Here is a 20,491-nt window from a genome sequence, read left to right on the forward strand (position 1 = left end):
TCTCACTTGTAAGAGCGTGGAGGTTAGTAGTTGCGTTAGTGGAGAGTGGGTGAAGAGCTTCATAGGAATGGGTGTAATAATGTTTCTACTTCTGAGGTTCCATTTAGCTATTTAAGGTATTCTGGGAGTTGTTTTCGTTTGAGTGGCAGGCCGGATACCAATGGTTTGTTCAGAATAGCCAAGCACTGGAAACATGGCTGTGCTTGCTTCCCTGCCCCCTGGCTGTGCTTGCTTCCCTGCCCCTGCTTGCTTCCCTGCCCCCTGGCTGTGCTTGCTTCCCTGCCCCCTGGCTGTGCTTGCTTCCCTGCCCGTGCTTGCTTCCCTGCCCCCTGGCTGTGCTTGCTTCCCTGCCCCCTGGCTGTGCTTGCTCCCCCGCCCCCTGGTTCCCCTTCCCCTGGCTGTGCTTGCTCCCCTGCAACCTGGCTGTGCTTGCTTCCCTGCCACCTGGCTGTGCTTGCTTCCCTGCCCCCTCGCTGTGCTTGCTTCCCTGCCCCCTCGCTGTGCTTGCTTCCCTGCCCCCTCACTGTGCTTGCTTCCCTGCCCCCTCACTGTGCTTGCTTCCCTGCCCCCTTGCTGTGCTTGCTTCCCTGCCCCCTCGCTTTGCTTGCTCTCCTGAGTGTGTGTGTGGCTCTGGGTGGGTGGGTGTGGCTCTGGGTGGGTGTGTGTGGCTCTGGGTGGGTGTGTGTGCTCTGGGTGGGTGTGTGTGGCTCTGGGTGGGTGTGTGTGGCTCTGTGTCTGTGTGTGTGGCTCTGGGTGTATGTGTGTGTGTGTGTTTGTGTGTGGCTCTGGGTGTGTGTGTGTGTGGCTCTGGGTGTGTGTATGTGTGGCTCTGGGTGTGTGGGTGTGTGTGTATGTGTGTGTGTGTGTGTGGCTCTGGGTGTGTGTGTGTGTGTGTGTGTGTGTGTGTGTGTGTGGCTCTGAGTGTGTGTGTGTGTGTGTGGCTCTGGGTGTGTGTGTGTGTGTGTGTGTGTGGCTCTGGGTGTGTGTGTGGCTGGCTCTGGGTGTGTGTGGCTGGCTCTGGGTGTGTGTGTGTGGCTCTGGGTATGTGTGTGGTAGTAATTGCTGTCTGCTGAGCTCGTCCGTAGGGTACAATAGGTCTCACATTTGCGAGAGATTAAGCTATTGGCAATGTAAATGACAATGCCATTTATTTATCTGTTTTCAAAACTAACACATAAATACAAATGTTGTCATTTACAATGCCAATAGCTCTAACTTTTCCAAAGGCGAAACCGTTGCATTGTAAATGCTTGTTTTATTTTTGGGGGAATCTCCCACTTTCCCCTTCAAAAGGTTGGCATGTGTGGATAACTCAAGCTTCACTTTTGTTTATCTATTTCGTGTTACTTCGAGACCCTTAGTGAAAATCATCCCTGTAATTCACTGTGACCCATCAATGATTGTATATTTAATGATCCGCCTGCCGAGCACGTGTCCTCTTTGTTCAGTGTCCCAGCCCAGGTGCCTCTGAGCACCCACTGTCCTGTCGCCTACCTCAGCGCATCTCCTGCTGCGCCCCTGTGAGGGCTGCAGTTGGAGGGACGACTCTGGTCTCCTCAATAGATCAGAGCAGTGTCAGGGAGGGAGGGGGGGCGAGTCGTGTGCCATTAGAACAGTAATTAGCACCCCGGACCGACTCTGGTGCTAATCAAGCCCGGTTCACCCTCAGCGCACCCTGTGCTCTCGTAATCAGGCAGGGCAGTTCGAGAGGCAGCACCCCTGGGCTGAATGGGGCTAATCAGCGCTGGAAGGCGGCAAATCAAAGCAAATTAACAGTCAAGGGAGCTTGAATATTCACCCCGGGAGGGGCCGCAGAGTGCCCCTGCTTACCCCTCCCTCTCGGGCCGCTCGACTCTCTGCCCAGGCCCAGTCACACACCGCAGTACCCACAGCACACGTGGCGCAGGGGAGGAATTAAACAACCAGCTCTGCCTAATTAGACCTTATTAATCAACACAATGTGCATGAAATTAGACTCTTTCAGAAAAATATTCCACAGAGGAGACTTTCTCCTTCGGGGGAGTGGCTTTTTCCAGAGGCCGCCCGTGCCCGGGGAGAAGGGTCCTCCCGCAGTCTGCACTGAGGGGGCCTCTCGCCCTTCACTGGAGTCACCGCGGGTCAATAGCTGGGGCTGCTTGTTTCTGATCGCACTTTCTCCCTAAAGCCAGCTCCCGATATGATCCGGGTGGCCGTGGTGAAGGGGGCCACTTGCCAAGTTTTTCTTCGAGCTGCTTCCCCTTAACTTGTAAGCACCGGGACTGTCTGATGAGTGCTTTTGCCCTCTCTCCCAGTACTGAGATTTGGAGGCATCAAACCCCGAACCGCCCCAGCCCGCCCTCCCCGATTTATTCTGGGGACCTCTTTCTTTTCATTGAGTCACTTCCACCCCCTGTAACCAGGGGGCGGGAGATACTCACAGGGGGCTTCACTCACTTCCCATTGATCACTATCATAATGTTTACAATTCGCCCCAGGAAGCAAAGGGCTGGACACCGAGGGCGAGGGGACCAGAACCCAAACATCTGCCTCCGCTCTGCCCCTCAGCTTCTGCCTGTCTGCCCCAAACTCCCACAAAGACGCCTTGTTCAGACGCCGAGCCTAAGTCATTACCAATCATCAATCAGCATTAATAATAGCTGATTAGACTGGCGTGGCTGGGGAGGGGGGTCCCCGGGAGCAGCAGGCTGTCCCACTCCGTGCCAAAGAGGCGAAGGGGCCTGAATGAGGAAGCCAAGCGTAATTTGAGGAAGATGGATGAGGCTGCAGCGTGACACCCTCCGCCCCCTCTTGTCCTGATGAAGATGAGCTGGGAGGGAAGGCCGTGAAGCAGTGCGGAGTGTGAGAGGAGGGCAGAGGGAGCCGGTGCAGGTGCAGCAGGAGCGCGCCGCGTGTGCCCCCAGCCTCCTGTCCTCGCCATGCCCGCTGCCGCCTCCGGAGGGGCCCCGTCCGCACTCCACCCGTCTGAGGCTGTGTGACTGATTCTTTGAAGTTTATTCCAGAAGTAAAGAAAGGGACTTTGCGCTCGGAGAGTCCTGGAGGCCTGAGCTGCGCTGCCCCGGGCGCCGACGGCAAAACTTGGGCTCGCACCTGTGGCAGAAGTTCCAGCGCGCAGCCATGCAGAGACCCAGCGGCCAGGGCACGGCCTTCTCCATCGACTCCCTGATCGGGAGCCCGCAGCCACGGCCCGGACACCTGCTGTACACCGGCTACCCCATGTTCATGCCCTACCGGCCCCTGGTGCTGCCCCAGGCCCTCCCGCCGCTCGCCCCCCTGGCATCGTTCGCCGGCCGCCTCTCCAACACCTTCTGCGCCGGCCTCGGGCAGGGGGCCCCGTCCATGGTGGCCCTGACCACGGCGCTGCCCAGCTTCAGCGACCACCCCGAGAGCTTCTATCCGCCCCAGGAGCTGCCGGCGGGCCGGGGCAACCCGGAGGCTGGCTGCCGGAGGCAGCGGGAGGCCGCCGACCTCGAGGAGCTGCAGCCCCGGGAGAAGGGCTCGGACCCGCTGCACTTCCAGGACTCCTTCCCCAGCCTGGCAGGTAGGTGGCCAGGGCCCGGGGGCGGGAACCTGCGCGCCTTTCTCCGGGGTCCGCTGAGGCGCCAGGAGTCTCGGTGTTGTTTGGAACAGAGCGGGACGCAAAATAAGGCAGTGGATGATGCATTATCACTAGCGAGGTCTTCTGCAGGGCACAGGGGGAGGCCGGGGAATGTCTCGCATGCAAGTAGGCAGCTGCGCCGGAGGTTAGTACCGGCGTGTGCTGGAGACGAGACTCCCCACAGAACCAGTCTGCCTGCTCTCCCGGCTCCGCACTGGTCCTGGGGCCCCTGGCTGCAGCCCCCGTCCAGGGCCCCGCATCACAGCAAGAAGGTGCCCATATAAAACAATCAGCACTGCTGCCACTTTACACCAACCCCACCGACACGTTGGAGAGTATCGCGATTTTTAATTGTGCAGGCGGCGCGCCCTCACCTTTTTTCTTGCGCACATTTGGTGTGAGTCGCTGACAGCGAGTTGGAAACGTGTCGCTGGGGGCCATCCTCAGGCAGGGAAGTTTAATCACCTTCAGAGAGCTCCATAATTTTACGTTTCCAAAGAGCTGTGCCAATGAGTTATTTTTACACAATTGACAGGGACGTAAAATGGTCAGTAAGGGGAGGGGATCTTCTCAGATTTACCAACAATCACGCAGGTGAAAGCAGGGCAGGAGGGGCCCTTAAGGTGCAGTGGGAAGGGAGAGGAGTCCGGATTGTGAGGGGAACTTATAACTCAATATGTTGTAAAATATTATTTAAGACTTTAAACCAGAGACCAGTGTGGGCGTGTGTGAATGTAAAAGTCCCCAAGTGAAATCGACAAACACCTCACCATATCCAATTTAAAGCGCTTGCACGCAAGTATTTACTACTGAACTTCAACTAATACAGAAAACATTTATTAGGAGGGATTACCACACCCCCCATCCCCAACTACATTGCGCTATTAATAATTGACAGAGATTCAGTCAGTACGAATTCTTCTTCTCTGAAATTTGCATTTTCGAAACCGTAATTAGCAATTGTATATATTTGTGGAGCGTCCGCCATCATTATCAACTAAGATGAAACTTTTGACAGCAGCTTGCAGGACTTGCAAGTGGTAGGGTGCTTGTCACGGGCCTGGGACAGGTCCACAGCGCCTATGGATGCCTTGGTGAGGAGCCGGCTGGTTCAGTCTAGGGGAGTTTCCCTGAACAGAGCAGAGAACCCCTTGTTTCCGACCCTGAGAGCGGCTAACCCAGAGACAAGCCTCTAGACTAGAGCATTGTGACCCCAGCGGGAGAAATGATTCTATTTTTTTCGCTCCCTTTTTGGCACAGCACAGACTGCTCCTCACACAGCGAATTTTAACTTCCTTCTTAAATGCTGGCTGTTATCAATTAGCCCTGACTTTACCAACCAGGAAAGTGAAAGGCTGAGTTTGTTGAATGTCTGATATGGGCACTGAGCCCCTGTCTGCCTGGCAGTGAAAGCGCCCTTGTGGAGTAAGTCGCTGAAAGCAGTAGGAAACGCAAAGCCCGCCCCGGAGTAGGGCGGTAATACCCTCGCGGTATGTCATGTTTGCGGTATTCTAGAGAGACGGCTTTGAGAGGACTGGGGGCCGCCCGGGGCTCCCTCGCCAGACAGGAGGGGCCCTGGGGCTGCCTGGGACCGGGGCTCCCTCGCCAGACAGGAGGGGCCCTGGGGCTGCCCGGGACCGGGGCTCCCTCGCCAGACAGGAGGGGCCCTGGGGCTGCCTGGGACCGGGGCTCCCTCGCCAGACAGGAGGGGCCCTGTGGCTGCCCGGGACCGGGGCTCCCTTGCTATCCGTGTGCACAGAGTAGACGCCGGCTTTTGGGGACACGTAGGAGGGAGGTTTAGAATAAAATAGAGTTTAATTTGCCTATTAAATTGAGTTGAAGAGGAATATATTTTGAGCGGGAGAATGCAAATAAAGCAATTTTTTTTAAGTGTTGGCTTGGATTGTATCAGTTTGTCATCCCACCGATGTGCTGGCCCCAGAATAATGCCTGTTTAGCTCCCCACTGAATAAGTAAGGTTTGGGGTGCTCGTGCTGGTTGCATGAATAACTTAGCCGGCTTCGAACGCCTCTGATCGGATTCCAGCGGCCCCTCGCCGAGGAGGGTGAGAACTTGAGCTCAAATCATCTTAAACTCAACCCCGACAAGACCGAGCTGGTTCTTGTCGGGGACCCTCTAACCCCTGGCAACCCTCTTTCTGGCCGGCAAGTCTGGGCAGTCCCCCTTGCCCAGTGAATTCAGCTAAAAGTTTGGGGGTTATCATCAGCAGCGACCTTTCAATGAAACCCCAGATTAGCGTGGTAGTGTCTTCTAGCCACTTTCAGCTCAGGAAGATCCGTAAAATCTCCCGCCTCCTTACCACCGAGGCCCTCACCCTGGCTCTGTTAGCGCTAGTCTCAAGAATTGACTACGCAAACGCGCTCTACGTAGGTATCCCTGACTACCAAGCCAAAAGACTCCAGCAGATCCAAAATCAAGCCGCCCGCCTTATTTTCCACCAACCCAGACATCAACATGTTCGCCCTCTTTTAAAAAGTCTTCATTGGCTTCCGGTCACCTCGCGCTACAAGTTTAAATTAGGTTGTATAATCTTCAAATCCCTTGCAGGCGGAGGCCCTTCTTTCATTTCTTCTCTCCTTCACCCCTATGTCCCCTCACATAGCCTTCGCTCGTCTCAGCTGGCTTTACTGTCAGTCCCAAGATTTAAGAGGAAGAAACACAGTGGCCTTAGGTTCTCATTTTTAGCTCCTTTTTTCTGGAATGCCCTTCCCCTCCCTCTAAGGCTGTCTTCCCCTTACACTAGGTTCAGATCCCTCCTTAAAACCTTTTTGTTTACCGAGGTCTATAATTAGTCTTGTCCCCTCACTTTTTCTCCGCTCCCTCAGCACAAGCGCCAAGAAACCTTCAGGTGTTAGTTGCGCTATATAAATTTTTTTTAACATAACAATTTTTTTTAACATAACACTTGAAAAGGTGACGATGAATGAAGGTGGGCGATCAGCACAAGCGCCAAGAAACCTTCAGGTGTTAGTTGCGCTATATACATTTTTTTAACATAACAATTTTTTTTAACATAACACTTGAAAAGGTGACGATGAATGAAGGTGGGCGATTAGACTGCTCCGGGGGCGGGAAAGGCTCGGTCGGCCGAGGGTTGCCCTCAGCTGCTGGGCGAGACCTCCAGCCCTGCGGGAGCTCACAGTGTCATCCTTGCGGAGACGGTCGGGCTCTCTCCGCCGAGGGGGGCCTGGCGTGAATGCGTTTCCAGGGTTGCTTGGTGGAGAGCAACAGTCGAAGGCAGAGGGGCTGGGAGAATGGCACGGAAGGCTGGCATGGGCATGTCCTTTCTTTGTTATTGTTTTCTTGCCGGGGTGCCGAGGGGACCCGCAGAGAGTGCAGCGTCTGTAGTAGGCGGAGGATTCAGTAGCGCTGCGGACGCAAACGTGCGCCAGGTGAGCTTTTCATGGAATAAGGGCCAGGTGCAGGGGAGGCAGGGACGAGGCCGAAGGGCAGAAAGAGGCGCAAAAGGAGAGGCGTGGGGCTAGATGGTGGGGACATCAGGGGATGGACGTGAGTGGCGTTAGTTAGACGACGCAAAGAAACAGTGTTGGGGAAACGGAGTTAAGAAATAAACATGGGGGTGGCAAAGAGGACTGGAGGTATGAGGGGGCGAAGACAATCTATATTTCTGCGGTGAAAGCAAGCGTGGCGTGGAGGGTGGGAAGAGGATGATGCAAGGCGCTAAATGTAAGTGGGAGGGCAGGGCGAGAGGCGATCGAGGGAGAGCCTGCGAGCAGAAGGTGCGATGGATGGGGGTAAATGACGGGAGAATGTAGGGGGAGATGACAGCGAGTGAGTGGAGCTGTGCATCAGTGCTGAACACTGAATCTCGGCTAGGTGCTTCCAGGCGCTACAGAATGTCCCCTTTTTAATTAGCCACTCTGACCCCTAGTGTTGGAAGCCAAACCAGAGTTCAGAGAAATAAAGTCATTTTTGCAAGATAAAGCCATATTAGTCAAGGGCGTAAGCAGGAGTCTCACTTCTGGTGCCCGGGCCACACGGCAACTACTCCCCTACTTTAAAAACAACTAGACAATTTACGAATGCTTTGGTGGATGGAAGCCCAACGGATATGGTAGATGACTGTGGAAATGAGGGCGTGGCGTGGGTCTGATTGGCGGGGCAGTTAGGAGGGACTCGGGTGGAACAGACACTAGGGCGATGGCAAACAGGAGTACGTATGAAAGTGTAACCAAACGATGGCAGGACAAACAAACCCTTCTCTCCCAAATCACAAAACCACGGGGGCAGCCGCAGTCAGGCGGGGCGGCGATAGGGCCCCACACGATGGGAACCATAACGCCAAATGCTGGTGGCGTAAAGTTTCCGGCTCGCTCTGCCATTGGACAGGATCCCGGGAGCGCGTCATCAGAGGTGCAACGTCGGGGGTCGTCGGAGGTCTTGTAAAGCCCTCTGGGGTGTTTGGCGTTCACCCTCTTTACCTCCATGACTGGGTCGCTGTGCTTAACCTGCCCACCCTGGCACCGTTCCTTTACATTTGCTCTTGGATAGCGGCGTTCTCGAAGTGTTTTTATGAATTCTGTAATTAATAATTCATGTATGCTATGAAAGTGGACATGTCCTACATGGTTGTAGAGAGGACAGGGTCAGTACTGCTCCAGCTGTTAATCAATGCTATTGGGGACGTCACGTCCCGTAGCTCGAGGCCTGAAGTCCCTGAGTGCAGAGGTGCCGCCCAGCGCGGCCCCTATGGAGGGGTGGCAGTGTCCTTGGCACTCCACGGGAGTCTGCTGAACCCGTGTCCCTAACCCGAGAACCCACCCGCCAAAAAGCGGGACTGGGTCCAGGATGGGCGTCTACCAGGGCTTTAAGTGGGCCGGGTCTCACCAGTGCTGAGCACCGGCAGTTCTTTAAAGGGGGCCTCGAAACGGGTCTCTATCGAGCTCTGTTTTGTGCCCTGGCACAGGCGGTCCGTTTTTTCCCCAGGGGAAAGGAAATCCTTTAAAGAGAGTCATTTTCTCTCTGGATTTCTCTTCTCCTTTCGGAACTCAGGAACAGTAATATAGTCGTGGTGTCACCAGGGCTTTATGTGGAAGATTTTTCAATATTCTACACAAGCCACAGTTGCTGCTGATTTATCTTATGCAACTAACGACCACTGACAAAGCCAAAAGTCCTGACTTGTAGGTATGATTTTACTTGTATCATATATCTGGATGCAATGACAGAAACAGCAAAATACCAGTCGGGCGACACACTATGTTCAGCACAAACTTTTAGCTTACGTGTTTTTTAAGCCACGCCCTCAATTACAATGACCACGCCCCCTTGAGAGACCCCCCCCCCCAGTTTTTTCATCCCACTTAAAGCCCTGGCGTCTACTGACTGTCGCCTGTGGTCGACCCCCGGAGTGAGGATGTTCAAGTCTTGGCCTCAAGCACGACGCCGAATTGGCATCTTACCCTATCATTTTAAGGGTCGTGCACGTGCGTTACACCTGCACTCACCACGGAGGCCACTGAGTGGGGGCAGCGCTGGCCTCATCTGTTTTAGTCAGATGTAAATACATTTCTTATGAGAATAATGTCGATTTAGCAAGATTCTATTTATAATAATGTGTTTGACAAGTTTAAAGTGGTTATGAAAGCGAACGAAAGTCTATGTAGATAAATACAACCCATATTTTTTTGAAAGTGCATATTTGGGTTGTAAATACGTTTTAAGTAGAACGAGGGGTCCCTGCCTGGCCAGTGCTCACCCTCAGACCAGGAGCCTGTGCGGGGTGAGGTTGGAGGGACAGGTCGCGGAGCGTAGAGGGCAGAGGCGGCTTGGCTTGGACAAGTGCACGGGTTCAGGCACCGCTGGCGCACTTCAATCATTAGCATGGGAGTAGCACGAAGGGTGAGTTGAGGTGGGTAGCAGCAAGCTTGAAATGATGGTCGTATAACCCACAAGGCAAAACACGCAGCCCAGACGAGCTGCCGACAAGAGTAACTCACCAGTGTAGGGGGGCGTCCCCTGGCCCCCTCATATTAGAAATACTGAACTCAACAAGCAAAAGCTACAAATACATATTTATTTTTGCTCCCGGACATTGAATTTCGTACCCAGAATCATGTGAGCATAACTACCATCCTTTATGTTCGAGAAAGTCCTGATAATCTGTATTTATGAATGTATTTACCACAGCTCTTGTGAAGCCCCGCCCACCAGTGACTGCTCCCCGAGATTGTGCGCAGTTACATGCGGATGGAGTGCGCCATTACCGTAAAGGTAGGCCGCACTTTCCACAGGGCCCTGTCTGAGTGAGAATGGGGCACGGGTGCAGCTGGAACTGGATTAGAAGGCAGGTGGCAGGAAGGGTGGCATTGGGGTGTGTGGAGGGGAGAAGGGGAATGTGAGGTGGTGTCAACGCTGGCACGGACGAGGGCGACCCTGAAGGCCATGCTAGTGAGCGCGGGTGGAAGTGAAACTGGAGGTAAAGATGGCGGTGAGAATTGGGGTCTCCGGAGGGCAATACGGGAGGTGCTAGAGCAGCAACGGAGTTGGAGTCTTGTAATGCCTTCGCGGGTCGGCGGGTGTGTCCATGAGTAACCATTTGAACCCTTTGGTCTTTTCTACTTACAATCACCAGGGCCTTTTATTACTCGGGTCCCCTTTCCCTAATGTCTCTGTGATTTGTAAATGTCTTTGCTATTGTGGGACAGCAATGCAAGAGTGTCTCTCCTTCTAAGACGTGCCATTTCTGATATTGACAGGCATTTGGCTCGGTTTGTTGGTCTGTACCAAGGAAGTGAGATGCCCACGTGTCTGTGCGTTCCTTTTGCAGTGACCTCAAAGTCTCGGGTTCAAACACTGACTTAGCCCTCATCCTACTGAAGTGAACACAACTGATCCTGGTTTAAATGGGGGGGGAGGGGTAGGATGGCAGAGTGTGTAGTGAGCTACAGGTTGGAAGCGCGAATCTTGGCCACGCCTACCTTAGTCTTCCAGCCTTTCCAGGTTGGTAAATTCAGACCCATTACATTGGGTATCACTAACAAAAGTTACTTGAAGCTCTTACAAATCCATTAAGAGCAGTTCGTAACGCCATATAAAACAAGCTAGGAAGCGACAGCTATGCCTATGAAATGCTATGCTGCAGCGTCTTCTGCAAAGAGTGCATCTGCAGATATTGATACAAAAATACGCCACCGCCCGCAGATTGAGCTAAACACGTTTTTTATTCAAAATGCATGAATCATTGCATCTGGGGTTCCGTGCCCGGCATGACGGTGCAAAGGTAAACCAGTCAACTCTCGGCTACGGTTTACTGTGCACTGGCGTGCAAAGAGGGGGCGGTTTATCATAGTTAAAGCCGAAATAGTTCGCTTCAATGGGGGCGGGAAGGTATACTTGTATGTCATGAAACCAATTGCTATTGGACGCTTCTCCAAGTAGTCGCTATCTCGAAAGTGCACCCTAACAGGGCCCCAAACGTGTCCGACCTCCTTTTGAAAGGTGGAAGGGGTCAAATCCTAAAGATGTCTCCGAGTGCCACACACGCGACACAAATGAATGCCCCGAGCTTGGCTTCCGAGTTATTTCCCAATGAGCCGGCGATAGAAAGCAACCGTTTATTCCTGCACGGCCCCTTGTTTCTGGATTTAAATACATCTTACTCGAGGCTGTTTTACTAGTTGCCTCTTTCATCTCCTGCGCGTCACAGCGTTGAAATTTCCCTTCAGGGTCGAGTCGTTGCGCTATATCAAGATCAAATTAGCATTACATAACATAACTGGGACTCGGTGAGCAAATAAATCCGTTTTATTGCAAGGGCTATTTCTCAAGGAGCGCGTGTACTCTGTATAGCACTCCGCTCTCTCCTGAATAAGGAATTATAAATGTAGTTACATAATATTTATCGAATAATATGCCGCATAATTTGAGATTCCATGAAGCATAAATAATTCAAACTCTCTTAGTAATCTTCGAGGCGCTTCAGATAGCAACTCTTTTCATTTGCTGTGCGCTCAGTAGCTAGTTAAAAAAACGTATTATTGTTTCTACACCTAGAATAACCACACAGAATGAAGAGCGACTGGAATAAAACGCAATATTCGAATTGTTTCCGACTACTGGTGCTGCACAGCAGTATCTGAAGACGAGGGGAGGGACCAGGGACCGCATCGCGCGCTATTTATGCTGTTGTATATTCTGAAGCAGCGCATTGGTTCAACAAGATAACCTGTGTCCTCCCACAAAACAGTGGCTTCTTTTTCCGCGCTGTGCTGCGGTGAGGAATTCTGAGCTAACTGTGTGTTCAGAAAGTGCAATCGCATAGAAACAGGCGCACAGTTGTGCACTGGGGTGAAAGCGCACTGACTACACGATAAGCCCTGCGTAATAATCACAATTTTAGGAAGCTAATACTTTTTTTTCTGTACTGAAAATCTGTAATCCAAAACTCTACACGCTAACCACTGGCATCTCCCGTGATCTGTGAGTGAGGAATTCGAAAGCTCCCCTCAGCGCTCTTTATCTTTCCGAGGCCGATAACCAACAACCTTAAAGTGGGCAGTAGTAACACCTGTGATTTACAGTGCTGATTGCGAGAGACGGTGTAGACCGCGCGGTTTCGTTCCTTTAAGAACCCGGTACGTGTGGACACCTACAAAGTAAGTTTGCATCCATCAAATATGTTTCCTACAATATGTAGATGGCCGTAGCGTACAAAGGAAGCCAGGGGGACGGCCTGGCGCATGCCATCTGACTTCTGTTGGGGTGGCAAATACCGCTGCCTTCTGATCCCGGCGCCACTGCACCAGCGGCAGCCACGCCCTACTGCCCCATGCCCTTAAGGTGGCCGGTCGTGAAGAAGTCAGAAAAGGCGGGTTTTACACACCCTGCTGTCGGTCACGGCGAATAAATACGTCACTTCCATTGTTTCTCCTCCAGCACAACCCACTTATTGGCTTTATAAAAGCTCCGTTGTACCCATCACCTTGCTGATCCAAAAACCCCGCAGAGACCTCTCTTTACCTTGTGTATACTCTTTGTTGTGCTGCGTATTCCTGTTGCACGCTTTAGTCTTCTCACAGGTAACCCCAGTCCTCTAGGGGGCAATACATGCTGCCCCGCGGAGTGAAGGATGGAGACCGCGGCGGCACCGGAGGGTGGCGGAAGGATACGAAGTGGGTGTGGGCGTCGCCGTGAGAAGTGACCCAGGCTCCAGGGTGAAGGCCACTGGGGCTCCGGGGGGCTTTGAAGCGGCCGGCTGGTCGGGGTTAACGAAGGGCCTGAGGCTCACACCTCTGCTCCGAACTGGCACCCCCTTGGCGAGGGACAGTTACTGAAGCCGACAGAAGGGTGACAACGTCCTGCCAGTAATGACGGAAATATTTCAATTATCTTTCCCGTCTTTTGTTGTAAATAATTAAGCGCTGCTTGCATTTGGCAGCGACCGCGCCTTTTGGATACTGTTACTAAACAAGATAAATACATTTGGGACCTCTTCATTGCCAACGATTTTTTTTCTTGAGTGCTCCATTTGAAATGTTTTGTTTTCCAGCAAACGTCTGCGAGAGATGTTCTATTTGGGAAAATAGTGCCTCTTGTCCCATGTACCCAATTCACTAAAATGAGGGCAGGCTTTAAGGCAGTGCGGCCGCACCGGGTGCTGACTCGTGGAGGGGGGGGGGGGGGGGGCGCTGACCCTCGAGGGTGCGCCGTGTTTAGAAATAACTTATGATTGGAGAGATGAGGGGCACTTTGGCCTGGCGGTAGTGAGGGTATCTTAGAAGGAGGTAACTTGGGAGAGCGCCAACAATGATAGTCGCACCGGGCGCCACCTGCTCTAAAGCCGCCATGACCAAAACCGTGGCTCCTGCGCAAGCCGCTCATTCTCCCATCCCAGGACCCGTGAGCTCTCCTGACGCTGCCGGCTGTGAGCACCATGAAGAATAGGATAATGAGCTACTTGTGCTGGGATCGTTAAGGCGACAGAAGCAGCTGTCATGTGGGGGACACCGGACTCACAAATGAACACAACCGGAAACGCGTCAGCTTGTTTTGCGGGAAGTAGTAGTGGGCCAGTCGAGCGTCGCGAGGACCCTAGGCAAGGACACGTCAACAGACCAGGCCCCAGCCAGCGAATTTCTTTTCTTATAGATGACACCATCTCAGGTTGTATTTATTAGCACGAAATTACAAAGGGAAAGATTTAAACAACGTAATAATGGGTGTTTTGATTGAAAAAGTAGCACATCTAGATTGAGTTCCATTACTGAGTAACCTAGACAGAAGAATTTGTGAACATCATCCACCCTGGGCACCTTCAGTGAGAACTTTGTCCGAATCCTCCTTCCAAACCATTCTGAGCCCCACTTGGGATTGTGAATGCCCACCAGAATCTTGACCACTGGGTCCCCCCTAAGCGCAGGCACTGTCCATCCTCAGCCCCCTGTATAAAACAAAAAAACAACCTCTAAATGCCCCCTATTGAGGTCCAGATGAAATACACAATTTTTTTTTTTGAGTTTGAAAAGCTTTATTGAATAGTGCAAAACAATGTAAAACAAGAGTACAATGGCAAGGAAGGAAACAACATGAGATAAATAAAAAATGATCGAAAACATTGCAAATGAAAAGATAAACCCCAAGAAGGGTTAGAAAATATACCAAGGAGAAATGCTTTTATAACTTTTCAGTTTTAGGGGGAGAAGGGAAAAAACTAAAAAGAAAACAGGGATGAAGGGGAAAGGAGGGGAGAGAGGTGCAAAGGGAAACATCATCACATAGCAAAAATTATCGATGCAAACGTGAGATGCGATCAGAAGGTCCGGCGCCAATCACGAGCCCATCCTGCCACAATCTGACACGGCGCACCTGCATTCAATCTAATTCTGAGACAACCAGACTTGTGCTGCAGAAGAAAATAATTGCACATGGGGTTACTTGCTTCCCCTGTGCATGCACGTCATCAGTATGGAATACACCTCTCTCCCCTGAGACAACCAGGGACGTAGCTTCCACCGGTGCAGCAGGTTTAGTGGCTCCTGGTCTCAGAGGCCTGTGGGTCCCACTGAACCCTGATTATTGCTGTATGTGTCAATCAATCAATATAAACGTTATACGGTTTTAAGAATAAAATACAGAAAAGCAACGCAAGCCATAGGATAACATATCCAATCAAATCCATCCTCGATGAATACAGGTTAAAGTTAAAAAAACATACATTATGTAAAAATACATAGAAAGGGCCGCAAATCATTTAAAACAGCCTCATGCACCAAATCATTGTAATTACATTTTTTTTCTTAACCTTAAGGCAACTTTTAAAAAGCTAAGGATGGCATACCCTGTAATCTTTTGCAAATAAATGAGGGCAGGTCGGACCTGAATAAAGTTAGCCCTTTTCAGTTTGGGGAGAAGGTATAATTTCCTGGGAACAGCGTAAAAACAAAATATGAACAAGAAGAGAGAAAGGGTATTTAAGTATGTGTATGGAGGAAACTCCTGGTCCCCTGATAAATACTTTCAAAAACAAATGGAGGAGTACCCCCGTGAGGCTATTTAAAATAAGCCTCTGGAATCCAATGTATTGTGGTGCACGTAGTGCCCAACCAACCAAGGACAAAAGTAGTCCTTTAGGAAGACCCCTCACTCACCAACCTGGTTGGTGACATGCTTCATCATCGGGGTCCCACCCCGAAGGCCGAGTGCCAACAGGGTCTGCTTCGACACCTCACTACAGTGGAGCGGGTATTTTTTCTTTTTTATATGTGCAGTGAGATATTAAAGTAAGTGATTTAAAAGGTGTCCAATGCTACTCAATCGGGGACTTTATTCCGGAGTGATTGGACACCGTGTATAAAAAAATATGTGACACCTTTGTCTAGTTAGGCTTCGGTGTTCAAGACGCGTGGTGTATTAAAATCGCGTCATGTGTTATGTGATTAAAATACAGGTCTACATGTTTCAACCATGTTAATATTATCGGTTTTCGTCAGGACCAATGTGAATGATCTGGGTGGTGCGCACACGCTAAGGTGTGTCCTGCCCTCGATCAGTGTATAAACAGGTAGGGCTCGGTGGAGGGTACAGTCTGCAACATGACATAACTATGAGCACGGGCCACCAATAAAGCTCCATCTTCCCTAACCAGCAACCTCTGTCTAAAAAAATGCTCCTTCACCAGATTATAATCCTAGCTGCAAATACCATCTGGGTTACTTAATAAATCTCTCATTCCTAGACTCAAGAGAGAATCATGGATATATTTAAACCAAGGGATAGCAAGGAAATGTTTAAGAGAAAAAACTTCCTTTAAAATATCTTTATTCAATTGAATTCCAGGCCAGGCCCAAATGCTCACCCAAAGGGAGTGAGGACGTAGGTTATACAAGCCACTCAATTCAATTCAAATTAAGCTTGATTCGATTTCTTCATTGGAAACCATGAAAGCATATACAAAAATACAATTCTATTAAATTGAAAACCATATATATTCCATACAAAATGTACAGACATTTTAAAGCAAAAACAACAATTGATGGACGGAATGTTGCACAATGGCAAAACATTCACCCCCAGTCACAGATCTGGGTTTAATCCATCGTTATTTTGCTCACCATACCATCCCAGTTCAGACATGGCCATATGCACATCAGTCTTGACCCTGCGCCTCATGGGAACAGTCCAGCCTGAACTACCAAGCCATATCTTCCCTGGACCGGAATCAAGCATCCTACAACCGGTTTCTGGCAACATTTTAAAGCACCATAGCATATTCATATTAAAATGGCATTTCTACATCTAATCACACTCTGAAAACCTTGCCATAGAGAAACGTATGTACGCGTTAGGTAGAGACTGTAAAATTAAGAATGCAGGTCGACATTGTCCAAACCCATAAGACGTCAGTATCAGTAAAACCCAGCTCTTTCTCTGTTCATTGTAGAAGCTACATAATACAGAGTGTATTGTTGATTATAGTGACATGTCATCACAATAACATTTACAAAGACATTGCGACCAATCGTTTATCTCTGGGAAACTGGTCAAGCAATGGAATATGCCCAATCTGAAGAGCATTAGAACAAGTCTATTTTGTGTCCTCTCAGTAGATTTTAAATATGGTTGCATGTCATGAGTGACCATGATCATTGGATTATTCCGGACACTGCTTCATCAATTCCAAAGACAGTCTTAATCCCTCCAGTAATGATAAACACTCACTTTTCAATTTCTTTCTATCGATGTTTTCTAAAGATTTTGGCTGAATATAAAATGTGGGGTGGCCCAGATCACTCATACATTTTTTAAATATATTTCAGCCATTGTACGCAAAGAGCAAAATGAGATTCAACACAATCTCTAATAATGTCACTATTGAAGGTGGTTTTCACAGTGGACCTGATAGGCCACCCCCATTTCTTCGTGCACCGAGAATGTAAGGGCACTTTGTGGGACGCACAAGAAATACCTCAAAATGGCATTCTTAACCTGACGCAGCTCATCCAGGTTGGTGTATCCCCAGATCTCGCTCCCATATACTACTTTGGAAATACACTTGGCCCTAAAAATCATCTGTAGGAGAGACCCAGTGGATCCACTGCCCAGCAGTGGTGCACAAACTGCAGTGTTTGCCTTTACAAAATCCTCCCTCTTCCTGTTAACCAGAGGACGCCAACATAAAGCAGAATTGATCAACAGGCCCAGATAAGAAAACACGCTAGTCACTGGCACCGAAGACTCGACTTTAAAAGTGGACCATTTTGTAGATTGAGGAGCGACCACCATCACAAAATATATTTTTTTTCATTCACCAGGAGATCCAACTCCTCCATGAACTAAACAAAGAAATTCAACATACACTGCAGTCCCCTGGTGGTTCTAACAGTATATCTCCGTTCTAACAATGGCTAGGGGCCCATTTCGTTCCTTGCCCTAGGGCATGTGACACACTGGCTACAACCACGTGGAATGGACATTACTACTGATATGTAGACTCACCAAGGGAAGCAGCAGAACCCCCCCCCCCCAGGATTCTTTTCACAGAATGCCTCGTCTTTCTCAGGCAAAGGGCTCTGACGCTGAACCATCTCATCATGAAACCTGTCTCACAGGTATGCTTCTTGAAATCTCACTCAGAGCGACTCCTAGACTCGCCTAGCTTACATATGTCCAATCACCAGACTTCAAGTAAAGGCATGATACCTACTGCATGTGAAGGAAGGAAACCAGCATCAGTAACCTAACTGCTGAGAAGAGGATTAGAGACAGCACAAGAAGGGAGCAAACTACTAGACCATCTTTACGCACACAATAGCTTCTAGCAATCTCACTTACTTCTACCTAAGCTCTGGACCAACCCAGGCTCCAGGCCACACACTACAGATGATGTAGCTGCCCCAGTCCAAAAGGAGTGTCGGCTGACACTAGCAAGATCAATACTAGCACTCCAATAGCTTTGTTGAGGACTCTAATAAACAGGACCCTCAAAAGGAACCCTATTAGCATGCAGAAAATAGTCTCACCTTTCCAGCTGGGTGAATCTTAATGTAGTTCCTTGGTGCCATCATGGGGCAACATGGGTGGCCTGGGACCACCCCTCAACTCTTCGTGACTCCCCTTCCCACCCAATCTTGGTCAGATTTTGAGAGGTGGTGAGATCTGGAAAGTGCTCCAGAGGCTAACAGATGCTGACACTGTGCATTAAAAAGGATGCCCACAGTTCCCACCCTGCATATTCTTTGCAGTTCAGGAGTCCCCCCTGTCCATTCACGTGAGCTTATTGTTCGCTCCTAGGAGGCTCTACCTTTTTCACACCTAATCAAGGCTGAGCACAGGGTGTGAGTTGGCAGCATATTATGCTAATCAGCCTTCTGCCAGTTAAAGGGTAAGTTTCTAAAAGATACATTTCCTTATTGTTTATTAAAAATCCAACTCACTCCTCTGCTGCCTCCGGAAGGAATCATCTATATTCCTGAAACCTGATATGAGGCAGAGCATTAACATAATTATTCATCATCCTAGGGACAGACTTAGCTTTCAGCTGAAAATTATTTTTCAAACATAACAGTACAATTACTTTCAATAACCTAAAAACCATCCTCAATTTTGTGTGCTGCAGAATAATAGACAACCACTGACATGTTGTCAGACCAGAAGCATTACAGACTGACCATGGAAGTGACCTATCCAGGTGCACAAGGCTAGCAAGATGGGTAACAATTCCAAAAGCCACATTACCCACTATGCCAAACTCGCACCATTCTTTAGGGCCTTTCTGGTCACCCCACTTCATTCCCAGAATTGCTCCAAAGCCAACACTTCTTGCCTCTATAAAACCCAACACCAGGAACACAACTATTGAAACTTGCAAGGAATGAAAAACAAAAAAAAGTAATGCTTGACCTCTGATGACACCGTCATTCTGTCAGATTTTACGTTGAACCCAGGCAAGTCCTCAGCAAAAGAATTGGACAATAGGCAGCCCGTGAGCATATTGAATAAAGTAAAATTTATTTGGCCAGGTAACACCTGCTGCTGATGTAATGTAGCTTTGTGCGCTCCTAGGGAATTCTGATTATACTCCTTGAATGCAGCCACCTTCTGCTTCTGGCAATCTGCACAGGCCCGCAACCGTGCCAGTCTCAATCTTCAGAATTATAAGGGTTGTCTCAGGGCCATTGGTGTTTTCTTCAGCTAAGAAACCTCTATTCTTGTAACCAAAGGCATGGATGCTACAAGCAGCTGCCCCAAATGCCTAGAATCTAGGCGTCCAAGGAACACTAAATCGTCAAAGTAATGCAGAAATTATGCAGACTCTTTCCCAAACACCCTTTTCAAGAATGTGCTGAAGTTCTTGACGTAGGTGCAAGACACTGCACACCCTTTAGTCCTGCTTTAATAAAACTGAAGGAACCTACCGATGACTCGCTGGGAGATACGTTTATTGTTCCGTTTTAAGGGCTGGCACAATTCGTTTTGTACTGTCCTTCCCACTTGGTTATTGTTCTAATTTAAACTAAATGCCGTGTCCGTGCGATGGGAGGAGTGAGCAATCTGTAAAGCATTTTATATTCTCCTGCAAATTTTATATCAAATATTTTAAACAGTTTTTATGCTCGTATTTTAATAAGAGAAGAGCAATTAGTTTAGAGGCAGCATTTGATTCCATGTTAACTTTAGATGACGAGGACCTTATTTTTCGCACTTGCACTTTCCTAAAAACGGCAGTAAGGGCACGCAGATCCATGGTTGAAGACTGACAGTAATGTAAATAGTTTTGTACTGTGATGATTCTAAATTTTGCACTAAATCACTTATGATCTGTATAATGAATGTATTTAGACTATTTAACCGGTTAAAATTTTAATATGTATTTTATACTGTGCTTTTATGGGTACTGTGGTACCCGAATAAAGATTGACTCTACTGACTGAAGGAACCTCCATTGGGAGCCCAGTAGATGGAAATCTCTTGGGTACTTTGAAAGATTTCTGCACACTGTTTCAGTGTCAGACTTTACAGGGAGGACCCTCAGCCCCACACATTTGAGCATAGCTACTGCCTGGGCTAAGGAGACATATTTCTTTGCGAGTAAGATATGTTCACTAGCATCATTAACAGATTGTCCTTTGGAGAAGAGAGGTTATGGGTGAGGCAGAATTCGCCCAGCTCTTTCTTTGGCACCATCCCCAGTGGGAAGCAAACAAAATCGAGTAAAGGCTCGGAACTAAAAGGTTCAGTAACCCTCCCTAAGCCCCCTCTTTTTTCCAATCTTTATTCGGCCAGATATGGCCATAACAGACAGAAACCATACAGAGCAATTTAATGGTTATTAAGCAAATAACTCCATCAACCTCGACATAATTTATAAGATAAATGATTCAATGACCATAAAGCATTATAGCTTGGGCTCCACAA

At 49.4% G+C, this 20,491-nt stretch overlaps 1 protein-coding gene across 1 annotated transcript in view; it reads left to right on the forward strand.

Annotated features, from left to right (window-relative positions):
- The first annotated feature begins 3,114 nt into the window (after positions 1 to 3,114).
- The window catches only part of GBX1 (gastrulation brain homeobox 1), a 163,962-nt gene continuing 146,585 nt past the window's right edge, over positions 3,115 to 20,491 (forward strand). The window contains exon 1 of the mRNA XM_078664262.1: positions 3,115 to 3,538. Within this exon, the coding sequence (XP_078520388.1) occupies positions 3,115 to 3,538 (424 nt within the window). The remainder of the gene's footprint in view (positions 3,539 to 20,491) is intronic.

Source organism: Lissotriton helveticus, chromosome 10 (genome assembly GCF_964261635.1).
Source record: "Lissotriton helveticus chromosome 10, aLisHel1.1, whole genome shotgun sequence".
Classification (NCBI taxonomy): domain Eukaryota; kingdom Metazoa; phylum Chordata; class Amphibia; order Caudata; family Salamandridae; genus Lissotriton; species Lissotriton helveticus.